Source organism: Delphinapterus leucas, chromosome 4 (assembly GCF_059928025.1).
Source record: "Delphinapterus leucas isolate spDelLeu-1000000601 "Yukka" chromosome 4, BTC_Dleu_Yukka2, whole genome shotgun sequence".
NCBI lineage: Eukaryota > Metazoa > Chordata > Mammalia > Artiodactyla > Monodontidae > Delphinapterus > Delphinapterus leucas.
The window spans coordinates 132864997-132883725 of NC_143132.1; the positions used below are offsets into that span (position 1 = coordinate 132864997).

The 18729-nt window shown below is 43.3% G+C and overlaps 1 protein-coding gene across 2 annotated transcripts in view; it reads right to left on the reverse strand.

The window, feature by feature from the left end:
* The window catches only part of PCCB (propionyl-CoA carboxylase subunit beta), a 90408-nt gene extending 72184 nt beyond the window's left edge, over nt 1-18224 (reverse strand). Inside the window, exons 1-5 of one of the 2 annotated variants that reach the window (XM_022582562.2) lie at nt 17999-18221; nt 15234-15353; nt 14173-14241; nt 11400-11456; nt 9225-9338 (exon numbers count right to left, since the gene is read on the reverse strand). In XM_022582562.2, the coding sequence (XP_022438270.2) occupies nt 9225-9338; nt 11400-11456; nt 14173-14241; nt 15234-15353; nt 17999-18187 (549 nt within the window). In that variant the 5' untranslated portion in view covers nt 18188-18221. Of the gene's footprint in view, nt 1-9224; nt 9339-11399; nt 11457-14172; nt 14242-15233; nt 15354-17998 lie in introns of both variants that reach the window. The other variant, XM_089910057.1, reaches the window with a different exon arrangement.
* Between the last annotated feature and the right edge of the window lie 505 nt (nt 18225-18729).

Sequence of the window (18729 nt, forward strand, 5' to 3'; positions counted from 1 at the left end):
GAGACTAGATACCAATTACAGGAAAAAAACCTACAACCAAAAAATACCTAGAAACAAATGACAGTGGAAACACGATGGACCAAAATCTATGGGATGCAGCAAAAGCAGTTCTAAGAGGGAAGTTTATAGCAATACAATCCTACCTCAAGAAACATCTCAAATAAACAACCTAACCTTATATCTAAAGCAATTAGAGAAACAACAACAAAAAAACCCCAAAGTTAGCAGAAGGAAAGAAATCTTAAAGATCAGATCAGAAATAAATGAAAAAGAAATGAAGGAAACAATAGTAAAGATCAATAAAACTGAAAGCTGGTTCTTTGAGAAGATAAACAAAATTGATAAACCATTAGCCAGAGTCATCAAGAAAAAAAGGGACAAGACTCAAATCAACAGAATTAGAAATGAAAAAGTTAAAGTTGGGCTTCCCTGGTGGCGCAGTGGTTGAAAGTCCGCCTGCCGAAGCAGGGGACACAGGTTTGTGCCCCAGTCCGGGAAGATCCCATATGCCGCAGAGCGGCTGGGCCCGTGAGCCATGGCCGCTGAGCCTGCACGTCCGGAGCCTGTGCTCCGCAACGGGAGAGGCCACAGCAGTGACAGGCCCGCGTACCACAAAAAAAAAAAAAAAAAAGTAAAGTCACAAATGACACTGCAGAAATACAAAGGAACATGAGAGATTACTACAAGCAACTATATGCCAATGAAATGGACAACCTGGAAGAAATGGACAATTTCTTAGAAAAGTACAACCTTCTGAGACTGAATCAGGAAGAAATAGAAAATATAAACAGATCAATCACAGGCACTGAAATTGAAACTGTGATTAAAAATCTTCCAACAAACAAAAGCCCAGGACCAGATGCTTCACAGACGAATTGTGTCAAACATTTAGAGAAGAGTTAACACCTATACTTCTCAAACTCCTCCAAAATATAGCAGAGGGAGGAACACTCCCAAACTCATTCTGCTCATTCATCACCCTGATACTAAAACCAGACAAAGATGTCACAAGAAAAGAAAACTACAAGCCAATATCACTGATAAACATAGATGCAAAAATACTCAACAAAATCCTAGCAAACAGAATCCAACAGCACATTAAGAAGGTCATACACCATGATCAAGTGGGGTTTATCCCAGGAATGCAAGGATTCTTCAATATATGCAAATCAATCAATGTGATACACCATATTAACAAATTGAAGGATAAAAACCATATGACAATCTCAATAAATTCAGAAAAAGCTTTCAACAAAATTCAACACGCACTTATGATAAAAACGCTCCAGAAGTAAGCATAGAGGGAACGTACCTCAACATAATAATGGCCATTTAAGACAAACCCACAGCCAACATCGTCCTCAATGGTGAAAAACTGAAACCATTTCCTCTAAGATCAGGAACAAGACAAGGGTGCCCACTCTCACCACTATTATTCAACAGTTTTAGAAGTTTTAGCCACAGCAATCAGAGAAGACAAAGAAATAAAAGGAATCCAAATCAGAAAAGAACAAGTAAAACTGTCACTGTTTGCAGATGACATGATACTATACATAGAGAATCCTAAAGATGCTACCAGAAAACTACTAGAGCTGATCAATGAATTTGGTAAAGTAGCAGGATACAAAATTAATGCACAGAAATCTCTTGCATTGCTATACACTAATGATGAAAAATCTGAAAGAGAAATTAAGGAAACAATCCCATTTACCATTGCAACAAAAAGAATAAAATACCCAGGAATAAACCTACCTAAGGGGACAAAAAATCTGTATGCAGAAAACTATAAGACACTGATCAAACAAATTCAAGATGATACAAACAGATGGAGAGATATACCATGTTCCTGGATGGGAAGAATCAACATTGTAAAAGTGACTATACGACCCAAAGCAATCTACAGATTCAATGCAATCCCTATCAAACTACCAATGGCATTTTTCACAGAACTAGAACAAAAAATTTCACAATTTGTATGGAAACACAAAAGACCCTGAATAACCAAAGCTATCTTGAGAAAGAAAAATGGAGCTGGAGGAATCAGGCTCCCTGACTTCAGACTATACTACAATGCTACAGTAATCAAGACAGTATGGTACTGGCACAAAAACAGAAATATAGATCAATGGAACAGGATAGAAAGCCCAGAGATAAACCCATGTACATATGGTCACCTTATCTTTGATAAAGGAGGCAAGAGTATAAAATGGAGAAAAGACAGCCTCTTCAATAAGTGGTGCTAGGAAAACTGGACAGCTACATGTAAAAGAATGAAATCAGAACACTTCCTAACACCATACACAAAAATAAACTCAAAATGGATTAAAATCCTAAATTTAAGGCCAGACACTATAAAACTCTTAGAGGAAAACACAGGCAGAACACTCTATGACATAAATCACAGCAAGATCCTTTTTGACCCACCTCCTAGAGAAATGGAAATAAAAACAAAAATAAACAAATGGGACCTAATGAAACTTCAAAGCTTTTGCCCAGAAAAGGAAACCATAAACAAGATGAAAAGACAACCCTCAAAATGGGAGAAAATATTTGCAAATGAAGCAACTGACAAAGGACTAAGCTCCAAAACATACAAGCAGCTCATGCAGCTCAATATCAAAAAAAACAAAAAACCCAATCCAAAAATGCACAGAAGACCTAAATAGACATTTCTCCAAAGAAGACTGCCAACAAACACATGAAAGGATGCTCAACATCATTAATCATTAGAGAAATGCAAATCAAAACTACAATGAGGTATCACCTCATACCAGTCAGAATGGCCATCATCAAAAAATCTAGAAACAGTAAATGCTGGAGAGGGTGTGCAGAAAAGGGAACCCTCCTGCACTGTTGGTGGGAATGTAAATTGATACAGCCACCATGGAGAACAGTATGGAGGTTCCTTAAAAAACTACAAATAGAACTACCATACAACCCAGCAATCCCACTACTGGGCATATACCCTGAGAAAACCATAATTCAAAAAGAGTCATGTACCACAATGTTCATTGCAGCTCTGTTTACAATAGCCAGGACATGGACACGACCTAAGTGTCCATCAATGGATGAATGGATAAAGAAGATGTGGCACATATATACAATGGAATATTACTCAGCCATAAAAAGAAACGAAACTGTGTTATTTGTAGTGAGGTGGATGGACCTGTAGTCTGTCATACAGAGTGAAGTAAGTCAGAAAGAGAAAAACAAATACCATATGCTAACACATATATATGGAATCTAAAAAAAATGGTTCTGAAGAACCTAGGGGCAGGACAGGAATAAAGATGCAGACATAGAGAACAGACTTGAGGACACGGGGAGGGGGAAGGGTAAGCTGGGATGAAGTGAGAGAATACCACTGACATATACACTACCAAATGTAAAATAGCTAGCTAGTGGGAAGAAGCTGCACAGTACAGGGAGATCACCTCGGCGCTTTGTGACCACCTAGAGGGATGGGATAGGGAGGGTGGGAGGGAATGCAAGAGGGAGGCGATATGGGGATGTATGTATGCATATGGCTAATTCACTTTGTTGTGCAGCACAAACTAGCACAGCATCATGAAGCAATTATACTCCAATAAAGATGTTAAAAAACATAAAAAAAAAAAAAAAGAATTGACACTTAAAAAGTTATGGAGATGGGCTTCCCTGGTGGCGCAGTGGTTGAGAGTCCGCCTGCCGATGCAGGGGACACAGGTTAGTGCCCTGGTCCAGGAAGATCCCACATGCCGCAGAGCGGCTGGGCCCGTGAGCCATGGCCGCTGAGCCTGCGCGTCCGGAGCCTGTGCTCCTCAGTGGTAGAGGCCACAACAGTGAGAGGCCCGCATACCGCAAAAAAAAAAAAAAAAAAAAAGTTACAGAGATGGACAATGGTGATAGGTGCATAAAATTATGAACGTATTCAATACAACTGAACTGTACATTTAGAATGTCTAAGTTTAGGGACTTCCCTGGTGGCACGTGGATAAGACTCTGTGTTCCCAATGCAGGGGGCCTGGGTTCGATCCCTGGTCAGGGAACTAGGTCCCACATGCATGCCGCAACTAATAGTTCGCAAGCCACGACTAAGGAGCCCAGCGAGCCGCAACTAAGGAGCCTGCCTGCCACCACTAAGACCTGGTGCAACCAAATAAATAAATTTTTTTTTAAATGTCAACTACAATTGGCACTTGCCATCTACCTCTACAAGGATTAAGTCTTGTGCATTTGCAGCTGCTGACTTTCAACACCCCACCGAAAGGAGTTCAGGGTAGAAAGCTGAAATTAGGAACTCTGTGCTCTGGGAAAAACTGGCAGAACAGGTCTTCAGAAAGTTAGATATTTTCAGGAGCCAATTTTATGAGCCCAATTCTTGTATCTCCTCATATCTAGAAAAACACTAAAATCCTTCATGGTCACATCTGCTCCTCGTGACTAGCAGTAACTTCCATGAGACTAGCAGAAAACTTCTACAAAAAATATGTGCTTGATTGCATGTATTCCCCCTTCACCAAAATCACATATATTCAGACCTTCCCTCCTACCTCTTTGGAGCAGTTTCTCAGAGCTATCTGGGATGCTGTCTCCTGAGCTGCAGTCCTCATTTTGCCCCAAGTAAAACTTAACTCACAACTCTCACATTGTGCATTTATTTTTAAGTTGACACAACTTTTAGTTTGTGAACAGTTTTTAAGTCCACAACTCTGAGGAACAGCAAAAAAAAGGAAAAAAGAACAGAGGCTAAGGGACCTGTGGGAAATCAAATGTACCAACATACACATCATAAGACTATCAGAAGAGAAAGTGTGCTTCTGATGTAAGGATAAGCATATACATCAATGTAAAAGAACTGAGTCAGGAAATAAACCCTTATATTTATGGTCAATTGATTTTCTTTCCACCAAAGTGCCAGGACCATTCAGTAGGGAAAGAACAGTCATGTCAATTAATGGTGGTGGGACAAGGATGAATTTGGACCCTGACCTCAGACCATACTCAAAACTTAACTCAAAAGGGATCACAGACCTAATATGAAGGCCAAAAACCTATAAAACCTCACGAAAAAAAACTGAGACAGGCTGGGAGCTGGGACCCTTTGCTGCAGTGCTGCAGTGCTGCAGTGCTTGCACCTGGACACACCTCTCCTCGAGCAACAAAATACAAGAAAACTACATGGGACTAAAAGTAACTGCATGCAGGTGCAATCAGGGCAAATTCTGGACAAGAGATACAAAGAGACCAAAAAATGCAACTGCCACTTTTGAAGAGCCCGGAGCTAAAGCAGAGCACTGCACATGCCCCCTGCACACCACACCACCTAAGGGGTGGGCAGACCACCTAAGCCACCCCTCCAGCCCGACTCCCAGACACACCCCTATCCTCACCCCATGTAATGAAAAAGCTCGCCTGCACCCTCCTCAGTGAGCAAGCAAGCAAGGGAACCTGTTGTTTGTTCTCGCTCCCTCCTGCTGCAGCAGGGGCCCCAATAAAGCCTTGCCTGAATTTCTTGTCTGGCCTCTGACCAAATTCTATTGATTAAGGAGGCCAAGAACCCTGGTTGGTAACAAAACCACTAGACAAAATCTTCATGACTTTGTATTGAGCACAGTTCTTATATGAGAATAAAAGCATGATCTACAAAAGAAAAAAACTGATAAACTGGACTTTAAGATTTAAAACTTTTGCACTTAAAACGCCACCATTAAGAAATAAAAAGCCACAGGGACTCCCCTGGTGGCAGTGGTTAAGAATCCGCCTGCCAATGCAGGGGACACAGGTTCGAGCACTGCTCCGGGAAGATCCCACATGCCGTGGAGCAACTAAGTCCGTGTGCCACAACTACTAAGCCTGTGCTCTAGAGCCCGCAAGCTACAACTACTGAGCATACATGCCACAACTACTGAATCCCGCGTGCCTAGAGCCCATGCTCCTCAACAAGAGAAGCCACCGCAATGAGAAGCCTGCGCACTGCAATGAAGAGTAGCCCCCGCTCCCTGAAACTAGGGAAAGCCCACACGCAGCAATGAAGACCCAACATAGCCAAATATAAATGATAAATTAATTAATTTACCAAAAAAAAGAAAAGAAATGAAAAGCCACAGACTAGTAAAAAAAAATTTGAAAATCATATATCTGATAGAGGACTTGTATCCTGAATATATAAAGAACTCTTACCCAAAATCCAATTACAAAATGAGCAAAAGATCTGAACAAACATTTCAGCAAAGAAGATATACAAATGACTACCATGTACGTAAAAAGATACTCAACAGGATTAGTGAGATGGGAAATGCAAATTAAAACCACGGAGAGATACCACTACTTACCACTGAAATGACTATAATGGAAAAGACTGACGATGCTACGTGTCAACAAGAATGGGGAGAACCAGAAACCCCCAATTACACTGCTTGTGGTAATATAAAAGGGTACAGTCACCTTGGGAAAAAATTTGGCAGTTTCTTAAAAAGTTATACATAAACTTATAATGAAGCCGAGAAGGACCCTGTGAGGCCCTCCCAAGTACAAAAGCCTTTCTGTGTCCCCCATTTCTTGTTTGTAGGAAAAAGGTTTTAGCCTCCTAGACCTTCCCTGAGTTCCAAAGGGCAGACTCAAATAGTTACTAATTAGGGGATTGAGGGAATGCAGAAAGAAATAATAGTGCAGCATGGGGCCTGGGCCTGGTTCCTCCTCAGAGGATGTACATAACAATTCCATACATATCTCTGAGTTCTTCTACAGGAACTCAGGCCCCCTGAGCACAAGCATGTGGACCCCAGACTGGTTGGAACCAGAAGGCTGATGACTGAGATTCCTGAAACACCACCCTGCTACCTCACCACCAACCAATCAGACACACACACCCTCCTACTACCCTCCCTCACCTTCCCCTTAAAAACTCTTCCCTGAAACCCATGGAGGAGTTCAGGTCTTTGCTTGGCCCTACAATAAACTTTTCTCTGCTCCAATCTCCGACATTTCCATTTGTTTGGCTTCACTGTGCATTGGGCACAAGAACTTGGGTTCAATAATTTGATCCAACAATTTCACTCTTAGGAATCTACTCAAAGGTTATGAAAACATATGTCCACACGATGAGCTATATACAAATGTCCATAGCAGCATTATTTATGATATTCAAAATGTAAAAACTACCCAAATGTCCATCAACTAGTGGATGGATAAACAAAATATGGTATATCTATATAATATTATTCAGCAATAAAAACAAATCACTGATACACAGTACAATATGAATGAACCTCAAAAACATTATTTTAAGTGAAGAGAGATAAAAAAACTGTAGAGGCAGAAAGCTGATCAGTGGCTACCTAGGGCTGGGTAGGAATTGACTGAAAACAGGCAGGAAGGATCTTTTCGGAGTGAAAGATTCTAAATTGTAGACTGTGGTGATGGCTGCACAAGTTTCTTAAAAATCGTTGAAATGTATGCTTATAATGGATGGATTTTATGCTTCGTAAATTATACCTCAATAAAGCTGTTTTAAAAAAATATCAAAAGTCATAGAAGACAAAGAGAAATTGAGGAAATGCTCCAGATTGAAGGAGATTAAGGTTATATGACAACTAAAGGCAGTACTTAATCCTGGATTGGGTGGGGGGGATAACTATAAAGGCCATTATTAGGATCATTTGATGAAATATGAATAAGAATAATACTGATGAATCAATATTAAGTTTCTCAATTACTGTACTCTGTTTATATAAAAATGTCCTTGTTCTTAGAAAATATACAATGAAGGATTTAAGAGATAAAGGAGGCACAATCTCCAATTTACTCTCAAATGTTTCAGAAAAATATACCGTGCAAATATGTGCATACGGAGAGAAAATGATAGAGCAAACAGGTAAAATGTAAACAACTGGTGAATGTGGGTAAAAGACATAAAGGAGTACCTTTACTCCCCAGTGTGCTACCCCTAGAGCTCAAGTTTAAAGATTAAAAAGTAGGTTTAAGATCTACAAAGTGGCTTCTCAACGTACACAAGTGCTCCCACAACTACCAGAGGTATCGTACACAAAGTAAACACACATTTTTCTGACTGAACACAAAGGGCAGTGGCAGGGAATAAGAACCTTCATAAGCCTGCAGGCCAGGGGATGACAAGAACAGCTGGCCTGATTAGAAACAATGTCTGCCTGTCTCTGTCCTTTCTTTCCTCCCCTCCCTGGAAATGCTGATCTGTCCCTTCTCTCAAGTTTACATCTGGCAGTATCTCTCCCTCACCCCAACCTCCCTTACTATACTCTCACAATGCACTTCCTACTTCAAATAATGTATTTAATTTTTGTGTTTCTTTTCATTTCTTTCTCTTTTAGTCTGTAAGAAAGCAGATATCTGAAATGATGTTCACCAAATGCTTCTGAATGGTGGGATCTTGGGTGATGGTGGGATTTCTTTCTTCTTTGTACTACAGCTTGAACTTTGTATAATGATCTTGTAATGTCTTAACCAAAAAAAAAAAACCACAGGGGCTTCCCTGGTGGCGCAGTGGTTGAGAGTCCACCTGCCGATGCAGGGGACATGGGTTCGTGCCCCGGTCCGGGAAGATCCCACATGCCGCGGAGCGGCTGGGCCCGTGAGCCATGGCCGCTGAGCCTGCACGTCCGGAGCCTGTGCTCTGCAACTGGAGAGGCCACAACAGTGAGAGGCCCGCGTACCACAAAAAAAAAAAAAAAAAAAAAACACACTGCTTTTTTTAAAAACTGTTAATTCTATAGATACATGTATATGTATAACTGAATCACTTTGCTGTGCATCTGAAACTAACATAACGTTGTTCAACTATACTCTGATATAAAATAAAGTTAAAATAATAAAATTCCTAATTTTTAGCAAGTCAGTTCATTTTAATCCTTTATATTCCCTACTCCTTGCTTTTGAAAAAAAATTATTTAAGTGACATTCCCTTCTGAATAATCTTTAATTTTGTTTTCCCCTATAAGTATCAGTGGCCTCTATGAAAGAAAAAGAAAGATAACCCTCCCCACCTTATCAGTTCCCCCGACCAGGGATTGAACTGGGGCCACAGCAGAGTCCTAACCACTAGGCCACCAGGAACCCCCATCTCTCTTGCTTTTCATCCACCCTTCATGCCACCCCAATGACACAGGAAGGAGCTACAGGACACAATGAGGTAAGATAGGGAAGCTCTGACCAGGACACAGCTTAGAGAACTCCCTGTACTCTTCCATTCTCTATTAACGGTTTCTCACCAGAAAGATGTCTGCGTAGCCAGCCAAAGACTCTACTCCCTCTTGGATCCGTGCTCCCCCAGAGTCATTCAGTCCAATCACCGGAGCCCCCACTGTCATGGCTTGGTCCATGATCTGAGATAGCAGAAAAATCTTTTGTGAGACAACTGACCCTGTTATGAAAAACAGCATTTACAAAGCACCATGGTGGTTTTCTGGAAAATGTTCTGAGTGTACTTTGCAAAACAGGAGTCCATAACACTGGCTGTATTCCACATGATGATTGGGTACCTCTTGGAAGACAGAAAATCAGATATTTAAACCGCTAATTAAAGTCCCCCAAGCAGCCAACAGCCAAAGCACTTCCCATTTGCAGAGGCGAAGACTGTTCATGGCAACCACTTCTAGAGCCTCAGGCCCAGGCTGTAGTATTTTTTCAGCCTGGGACTGAACAAAATAATATTTTGAACTGATAGAATGGCAAAGCAGTATTTTTGTGAAAGTAAATGTGGACCCATCTATTAACTGGAGGCCAGGCCCAGCCCTTTTACTTCTAATAAGACAGATTTTCCTCATGGGTCAGTAGTTGACAGCCTAATGAGCAACATTTCTAACAGTCCTTGAGAATTTACAAAGCACTTTCACTTCCATTATCTCATTTAGTAATCACAACAGAGGCAATAAATTGTGGAGGAAATTAGGAAGGTTTAAAAGTTTAGGGATTGGCCCAAGGTCTCAGGAGTAACACATGACAGGACCACACGGAGAAGCTAGGTATTCCATTACACAGGGAAGCCCTGCCCAGCTACTAAAGATCAACTCTACCTTTATTCCAAAACTCCCCAAATATGATCTACACTTTTATTCACCACCAGAGCATCTCATCTGTAGCAGCATTTTTTAAATGCCATCATTTGCACTGCTTTTTTAGTACCTGGATTCTCCACCTAGACCATGGGTTCTTTACTTGGGATCCTCAGAACCGTAAGAAGCCTGTGAGTAGATTTCAAGGAGTCCATGAACTTGGAAAATTTTACATTTTATTAACCACAGCAGTATTAGAAATACCTGTGACTTTGTCATTAATAGAAGCCACAGATTTTTTATGCCACATTAAAGTTGCTGCAAATATCTTTTTTTTTTTTGGCCATACCGCACAGCATGTGAGATCTTAGTTCCCCAACCAGGGATCGAACCCATGCCCCCTGCAATGGAAGTGTGAAGTCTTAACCTGTGGACTACCAGGAAAGTCCCACTTTCTGGTGGGTCCCACTTTCTGGCAGATATCTTGAAATATCATTTTCAACTCATGCCAACTTTGAAATTATAGCAGTTTATCCACTTCTAAATCTCGATTTAATTCATTAATAAGGAAGCATATATATTACAAATGTGATTTTTTAATTTTCAATCTCTTGTAATCCTACATTTTACTTTATGCATGTGTAAAAATGCGGGTCCAGGGACTTCCCCAGCAGTTCAGTGGTTAAGACTTCACCTTCCAATTCAAGGGGTGCAGGTTCAATCCCTGGTCAGGGAGCTGATATCCCATATGTCTCGTGCCAAAAAACCAAAACATAAAACAGAAGCAATATTGTAACAAATTCAATGAAGACTTTAAATTTTAAAAATATATAAAAAATGCGGGTCCGGCTTCACCAGCCTGCCAAAGGGATCCATGCTACAAAAAATGTTAAGACCTCCTGCCCTTTACTGAAGGCACCTTCAGGTCAGCACCACATCCTGCACACCTCTGCCCCACCCCATGTGACTGATGAAAGTATTGAGTTTGTTTTCAATATTAAATACTTACTTTGGGGGCTTCCCTGGTGGTGCAGTGGTTAAGAATCCGCCTGCCAATGCAGGGAACACAGGTTCGAGCCCTGGTCCGGGAAGATCCCACATGCCGCGGAGCAACTAAGCCCGTGTGCCACAGCTACTGAACCTGTGCTCTAGAGACCGTGAGCCACAACTACTGAGCCCATGTGCCACAACTACTGAAGCCCATGCGCCTAGAGCCCACACTCCGCAACAAGAGAAGCCACCACAATGAGAAGCCCGCGCACCACAAGGAAGAGTAGTCCCTGCTCACCGCAATTAGAGAAAGCCCGCACACAGCAACGGAGACCCAACGCAGTCAAAAATAAAATAAAAATTTTTTTAAAAAAAGAAAATTTATAAAAAATAAATACTTACTTTGCAGATCTTTTGGGCATGTGCTCCCGACAGGCTGCCTCCAAAAACTGTAAAATCCTAAAAAGAAAACAAAGCAAAAAATAATATGGAGTGACTAGCCAGAGATGAAGACCCAATAGGAGGAGGAAATGGAAAATTCATAGATAAAAGTTTTTAAAGGATTTTCAGAAGTTTAAAAGATTAGGGGGAAAGTGTGACATAAAGTATTCCATAGAATGAATAGTGAATAAAATGTCTTAAAAGGAGTTCATGTAATGTGAAGAGCAAAAGACCTAGTCTTTGTATACAAAAATGACTTGTAGCTCTGAGGGAAGGAAAACTTTTCAGGCAGAATTAACCCAAAAAAATCAGATTCTATGGAGGTCAATCTGCTGTTTTGATAAAGGAGGTGAAAGAAGTGAATGAGTCCTCACTGCTTCTTCTTGCTTCTGGATTTTCATTACCTTCTGATATAAAAAGCTTCTTGTAGGAATGACCTCCTTCCTAAATCCCCATCAAAAAGATAGTAGGGAATTAAAAACACATTCAGCCCGTGAGGACAAAAAAGGAAGAGGAAACAACAGCAGAAGAGAGAGTGAACAAATGAGGGAAGTGAAAGCACAAGAATATCTGACTTGGAGCAAATGGAAGCCTTTACATCTGCCGAGGGAGTAACCACAGGAGGGGACAGCCCAGGAACCACAGAAAGTGCGGTGGAAAGCAGACTGACAGGAAGTCTGTGTTGGGAGCAGTTAGACCCCACAGGGCCTCTTCTTCACCTGGAGAGGAGAAAGGAGGTTTACTCTCTCAAGAAACTTAACCAGAGGGCTTCTGGAGTCACAATCCCCAGCCACAAAAGGCAGCAAAGGCAAGGCTGAAAACAGGTGAGATGCCTAATCTGTACAGTGAATGATGAGCCACTGCTGGCCCCTCCTTCCCCCCACCCCCTTCCCCCAGAACACATCTAAAGCCAATTATCACGCAAAAGACTGTGACTGCTTCTCTGGAAAAACAGAAGCTCCCCGCAGAAAACAATGTCTGCAGATATTAACATTTGGGGGATCACTACAAAAAATCTGACCCATCACTCCTCCCCCTCAGTATCCTTCAGGGCCTACTTCACATGCCCCATTTTCCCTAAAGCTTTCCTGGATCCGGATGTGACCTTCCCTTGTCCTGAGCCCATGGCACTTGCCCAGAACCTCTCACCGACTATCCGTAACTGTAGCCACCCCTGTTCTGTCCCATTCTACCTACAAAATGATTAGCTTCTCCAGGGCAAGAACTGTCTCGGTCATCTCCACCTCCCCCTCACTCCCACCCAAACCCACAGGCATAAGAGGTGCTCCGAAGCATCAGTTCAATGAATTTTTGTTATCTCCTTAATAGTTAAGGGAACATTGTGCCCAGAAAGCACAATAGCCTTCTTTGTTCTAGCTATCTTACTAATGGTTCCTTCTATACAATTCTTTGCCTAGCTCTCATAAATTACAAAAAAGAGAGATGATCCCTTCTAGTCAGGCATTTGGCAGACACATTTATAACACAGTTTTAAAATATTTTAAAAGTAATTCTATTAGCAAATGAGTACTGTCTAAATAACTCTTAAAATAATCAAGTATAATTATTTTACTCTCAAACCTGGAAAACATTCTAGGTTCCTAAATAAGCTCTATACCTTTAAGATCTGTAAAAAGAAACTAAATATTTAGAATTATATACATATTTCTGTCTCTTAGTGGAGAAAAAAAAATCAAACAAAAAATAGGATACAACATGTTCTTTGTGTTAGTTTTCTACTGCTGCTATAACAAATTACCACAAATTCAGCAGCTTGAAACAACACACATTCATTATCTTACAGTTCTGTAATTTAGAAGTCCTACATGGGTCTCAGTGAGCTAAAATCAAGGTTAGCAGGGCTATGCTCCTTTCTGGAGGCTCCAGAGGAGAATCTGTTGTCTTATCTTTTCCAGCTTCTAGAGACCATCTATTTACATTCCTCACCTCATGACCCCCTTCCTCCCTCTTCCAAGCCAGAAACAGGCAGACCAAGTCCTTCTCACATAGCATTACTCTGGCCTCCCCTTCTGCCTCTCTCCCACTTTTAAGGGCCCTTGTGATTACACTGGGCCCACCTGGATAACCCAAGCTATTCTATTTTAAGGTCAACTGATTAGTAACATTAATTCCATCTGCAAGCTTAATTCCCCTTTGTCAGGTAAAATTACATATTCACGGGTTTCAGGGATTAGGATTTGGATATATTTGCAGGCCATTATTCTGCCTACTACATTCTCCTATGGTGTCCGTGTGAAGAAACTGTATGTCTTGATGCAGCCTAACAAAAATTGTTTGAACTCTTTCACGAAAGCCTAAAACTCAAGGGGCCTGTGGCTCTGAGAGTCAAATCCCCTCTGCCCAAGCTGCATCCGTTGCACTCCCTCAGGTCCACACAATCTGCCCAGGACACAGCTGCCCTCCCAGCACGCACCCAACCTGCCAAAAGGACTCTCACTCACTTGGATAAACTCCTGGTTCCTGGGACTTCTTAGATGACTACTGCCCTGTGATCCTCCCCCACACCGACTAGGGAGTCTTTCTCCCTAATTAAAAACACCCTATTACATTATAATAGTGTAATACTCTGGACATATGCACTAAGAAACAAAGTAATTCCCTCACCTGCCCCAACTACAGGCAAGTTTTCATTCCCCAGGACTGTTTTCTTCTCACATATTTTGTTCCTGGCTCTGCCCTCAAGGAAACCTCAGCCAATCAGAGTATGAAATACCTGACTGAAGACATAAACCAATCTTCCATTGATTCGGCCCCGTCCAGTGACCACACTGTCTCCAGGAAACTACCAGAAAAATGGAAAAATGAAAGTTAAAAAAACCAAATACTTCTCTTAATTAATTTCGCAGTTATGCCCCAAGGAAAGACTCCCCCTAAAAAAAACCACACCCCAAATTCCTTAAAATTCAATATGAATAAAGAACATGAAGGAATCCCCGCTTCCCCCCTCAGCTCTGCAACAGCAAGCACTGGGCTACTGCTTCATCAACAGAACGCTGTAGTCTTGGCCTCAGTGGGCCTCAGCAGAATAATCAGGGGACCCCCGAGGGATGCCACTACTGAACCCTCACAGGAGGAAGGAGAATATATAACAAAACATGGCAACTTCTACAGAGCCACACATCCCACCCCCAAACCTTAAAAAGGCAAACCTATCATTTTGCTTGGAATTCTGACAGTCACTGTGTGGCCCATAATGGCTCAAATGGAGCCAGCAAGTTTAGTGCCAAGGTTACAAATCTTTGATCATAGTCTTGAAAATAAATGGACCAAAAGAGAGTCCAAAGAACTCTGTGCACCATGGAGAACACCCAACTGAAGGAACAAGTGTTGGTAACTCTGACCTCCAAAACTCCAAGGCATAAACTTAAAGTATGTCAAAAGAGGTGACTGGTTAGCCTTTAGGGGTTCCTGGTGCCTAGGCAGACCAGAACACAATCCAAAAAAATTCCCAACTCTCCTTCTAAGTTTGTCATTCTATACCAGCAAGAACTGTGAACCCACACCGGAGTCCTGGGAGCTGGGCCACAGTCACCCTGCACAAGGTATGAGTAGTGCACCCACATTCCTTCATCTGTAGACAAAGGTGAGTGGGGAACCTGGAGGCCCCAGCAGTGCTTCTCAAGAGGCACTTCTGCAATTCCAGGGCCCCACACTTGAAAATGTTTCAATGCATCCTGAATCCTGAAAGGACTTCATTAATCTAGTGTGTCGAACAGCAGGGCCACAGCTGGTAAGTGAAACCTGGAGGCCTGCACCACCACTGTGAACAGATACCTTATTCTTATCAGCAGCCATTCCAAAATCTGCACATCTGTGTTCCACAAACATGTCGCTCTCAACAAAACTGCCAGGGTCCAGCAAGAGACTGATCCGCTCTCTGGCCGTTAGCTTTCCCTAAAATGCAACAAAATTCGCTCAGTGATGTCATCATAGACAAAAGTCAGTAAGCAAGGAGTGCTCATGGGAGGGCCAGGAGGGCTAGTTTTTGCCTTCACCCTATGTGAAAGTCTCTATTCCATAAATCTGCCCAAGAGAAAGGTGTTATCAGTAGAATTCAGCCAGTAAGGAAATCAGGGCAGACTGGCTGTTCCAGGAGCCACTAACTGTGGAAGCAAATTAAGGGAGTAGGAAGGAAAGGCAGAGAGGAGAAGTGGGGGTAAGGAGAGCCTGACCCTGGAACAAGATAACGAGTTCTACAAACATTTACTGGAGACCCAAGGAGCAGTAAAAAGGAGAACGGGGAAGCAGGAGATAGAAAACTAAAGCAGGCTTCGCGAAGGGTCTGAGGCTACACTGCTAGGTTCACAAGCTTCTTCTAAGGAGCCCCACAGAAGCTCACCTCACTAGGGTCCAGCCCCAAGGACACTTCTCCTGCCGCCTCCAGGGTCCTCTCCTACATTGGGGGCCCTGCTTAGGGACCCTACCCCTGACCGTGACTGTTGTACACAGACAACCCCACAGCAGACAGTGGCTTAGTAGAAAAAGAGTGGGACAGAGAGTGCTAAAGAGCTCACTTGAAAGGAGTTAAAAAATGGTTCTTGGAGAGGGTGACGTTGGAGACCTCAACCTGTCAAGAGCCTCCATTGTTTGGGCTCCCAAGCCCTTAGACCAAGACCAATAACGGGGCCCATTGTCTATCCCCGACCCCTGTTACAAAAAAAAAGAAACCTCTAACTCGCTATATTTTCCCCTTAAGAAGGAAGCCAAAGCCAGTGAGGTGGTATTAAAACAAAAAGGTAATCCTCTACACTACTGTGTAAAATAAAATAAGTTTTCAAGAAAGCAATTTGGTGGGCTTCCCTGGTGGCGCAGTGGTTGAGAGTCTGCCTGCCGATGCAAGAGACGCAGGTTCGTGCCCCAGTTTGGGAAGATCCTACATGCCGCGGAGCGGCTGGGCCCGTGAGCCATGGCCGCTGAGCCTGTGCACAACAGTGAGAGGCCTGCGTACCACAAAAAAAAAAAAAAAGAAAGAAAGCAATTTGGCAATATATATCAGTGTTAAAAATGTTTGTATCTTTTGACCCAGTAATTCCATTTCTGGGAATCTATCCTGTGGAAGTAGTCCAAATATTGTGTAAAAGGGTATGGGGTAGGAGATTCAAACCTAGTAAGCCTCCTGACTAAGTCAGCCTTGGCAAAAGAAAAACAGTTTCTGGAGGCTGCATCTAAATCCAGTAAGATCCGCCTGGAAATGGGTGGGATGATCTTCCAGGGAGGGACTGAGCCATGGGCCCCAACAAAAAGAGTGCAGGGAGCACTGACAGGCCTTTCCAGAGGATAATCTAGAGTTTCCTCACAGAACTTCCCTGAAGGTCCAGTGGTTAAGAATCCCCGCTTCCACTGCAGGGGGCACCCGTTCAATTCCTGGTTGGGAAACTAAGATCCCGCATGCCGCTCAATGCAGCCAAAAAATAATAATAATAAAGCTCCCTCAACCCAGACACTGCCACCCCAGGGACCTCAGGGGAGGGAGGAAAAGCACTCCGGGCACGACACACTCTCAACCAAATTTACATCTCACTCCCAAATGGCAAAAAGGAACTGTCACACTCAGGCTCTTGTCAAATGGGCATTTACAACATCTAAATTAACACTCAAATTAGAGTTAATAAAGGGCCAGTGCAAATGTCCTCACTAAAGACCCCACTACCCCCACGTCTGTAAATTTATGCCTCAGTATCCTTCACCTCTGAAAATTTCGCTTTTGCATCTTCCAGGTTGGTTATTTAACCCATCCAGCACATCAGGCCAGACTCACACGTGTCCGGGACGCACTGAGCGAGCCTCGTTTCAAGTCCCAAGTCACCGATCTGGGCCTCGCAGTACCCCGGATAGTGGGTGGCAGTGCCTCAGCTGCTCACTCCAGCCAAACTCTCAGAGTAACGTGAGCAACCCCAGGAAAAAACACCTGCTTCCGAAGGTGTCTTTCCTACCCAGCAAGCACGCTGATATCCTAAAGGAGGTTCGGCTGGCATTCGGGGGGCAGAGTTTCCACAAGTTCCCTGCGCACACCACACAGCCACCCCAGGTGAATGTGAGTTTGCCCATGTAACTTCCCCTGCCAAACGCCTTGATTTTCCTGCTTCCATAATGGAGCAAGAACCTACCACCACTCTTTCATGGGGCATGAGAAGAACAAGATTTTTTTTTTAATTAAGTGCCTATCATTGCTTCACTATCTTATTCCAGTAACATTACAAGGGGAGAATTATTACCATCTTCTATTTAGAATAAATTGACTCCAAAGAGGTAACTTGTCCAAAAGTTCATAGCTATTAACTGGTAAGCCGCTGGAGCCCAGCCAGACCCGTGTAAAATTCCAAAGGGAAAGCAGAGTGACAAAGCACAACGGTGCTTGTCCTGATTTTACCTGCCCCAGTGAAAGGCAACAGGTTCACAAGGTGAACATCCTCGGCTCCGCCCCGCCCCTCGCGGCATCGCGCGGATTGGCTGGGAGGCCCCGTACGCCGCGAGCCGCTCACGCTGTGATAGGTCGCGACCGCCGGAAGCGGTCTGGCCTGGGCCTCTTTAGGACTCACTCGCTTATGCTGCGCGTCGATGCGGCGCTGCCCTCCTCCCAGTAGTGCGGCTTGACGCTTGTTCTCGATGCGCTCGTTAACAGAGACAGGCTGGGTGCACACGCTGCGCACCGCGGCCCGGAGGCTTCTCACTACAGCACTGAGCCTGATTCCGGGTGCCGCCACGCGCATAGCCGCTGCCGCCGCCATTTTTGCTTTACCAGCGCATCTGAGTGCGCATGTGCGTCGTGTGCACACTGCGGGGTCTGCGCCTGCGCAGCGTCGGCGGCATGTAGGGAGCCTGTGGGCTGGAATGCGGAGCGCGTTTAGCAGAAAGGCAGGAGAGCTGGAGACCCGAGGCTGCGCTAGGGCGTCACCCTGAGTCGTGTGGGAGTGGTCAACCGATTTTGTGCCCGCCAGGCTGCACAGAAGAGCGACTTAGCCCTTGCTTTTCTCTGGCTATCTAGACCCCTGGTTTTGTCCTCTCACTTTCTTTAGAAAATAAAGTTAACCAGCGTTTGTTGAACACTGTACCAATTGTTGCTTTAAGCATTTACCTGCATTAGCTTACTATCCTGATTTCACAGATGTAGCAAATGAAGCACAGAGAGGTAGAGTGATTTGATCAGCCAAGACTAGAGATGTAGTGGAACCAGGATTCAAACACAGACGTATTATGTACCACTTACTGAGCACCAGGCTTCAGCATCACCTGAAAGCGAGCTGGAAATGCAAACTTTCAAATTCTCAGG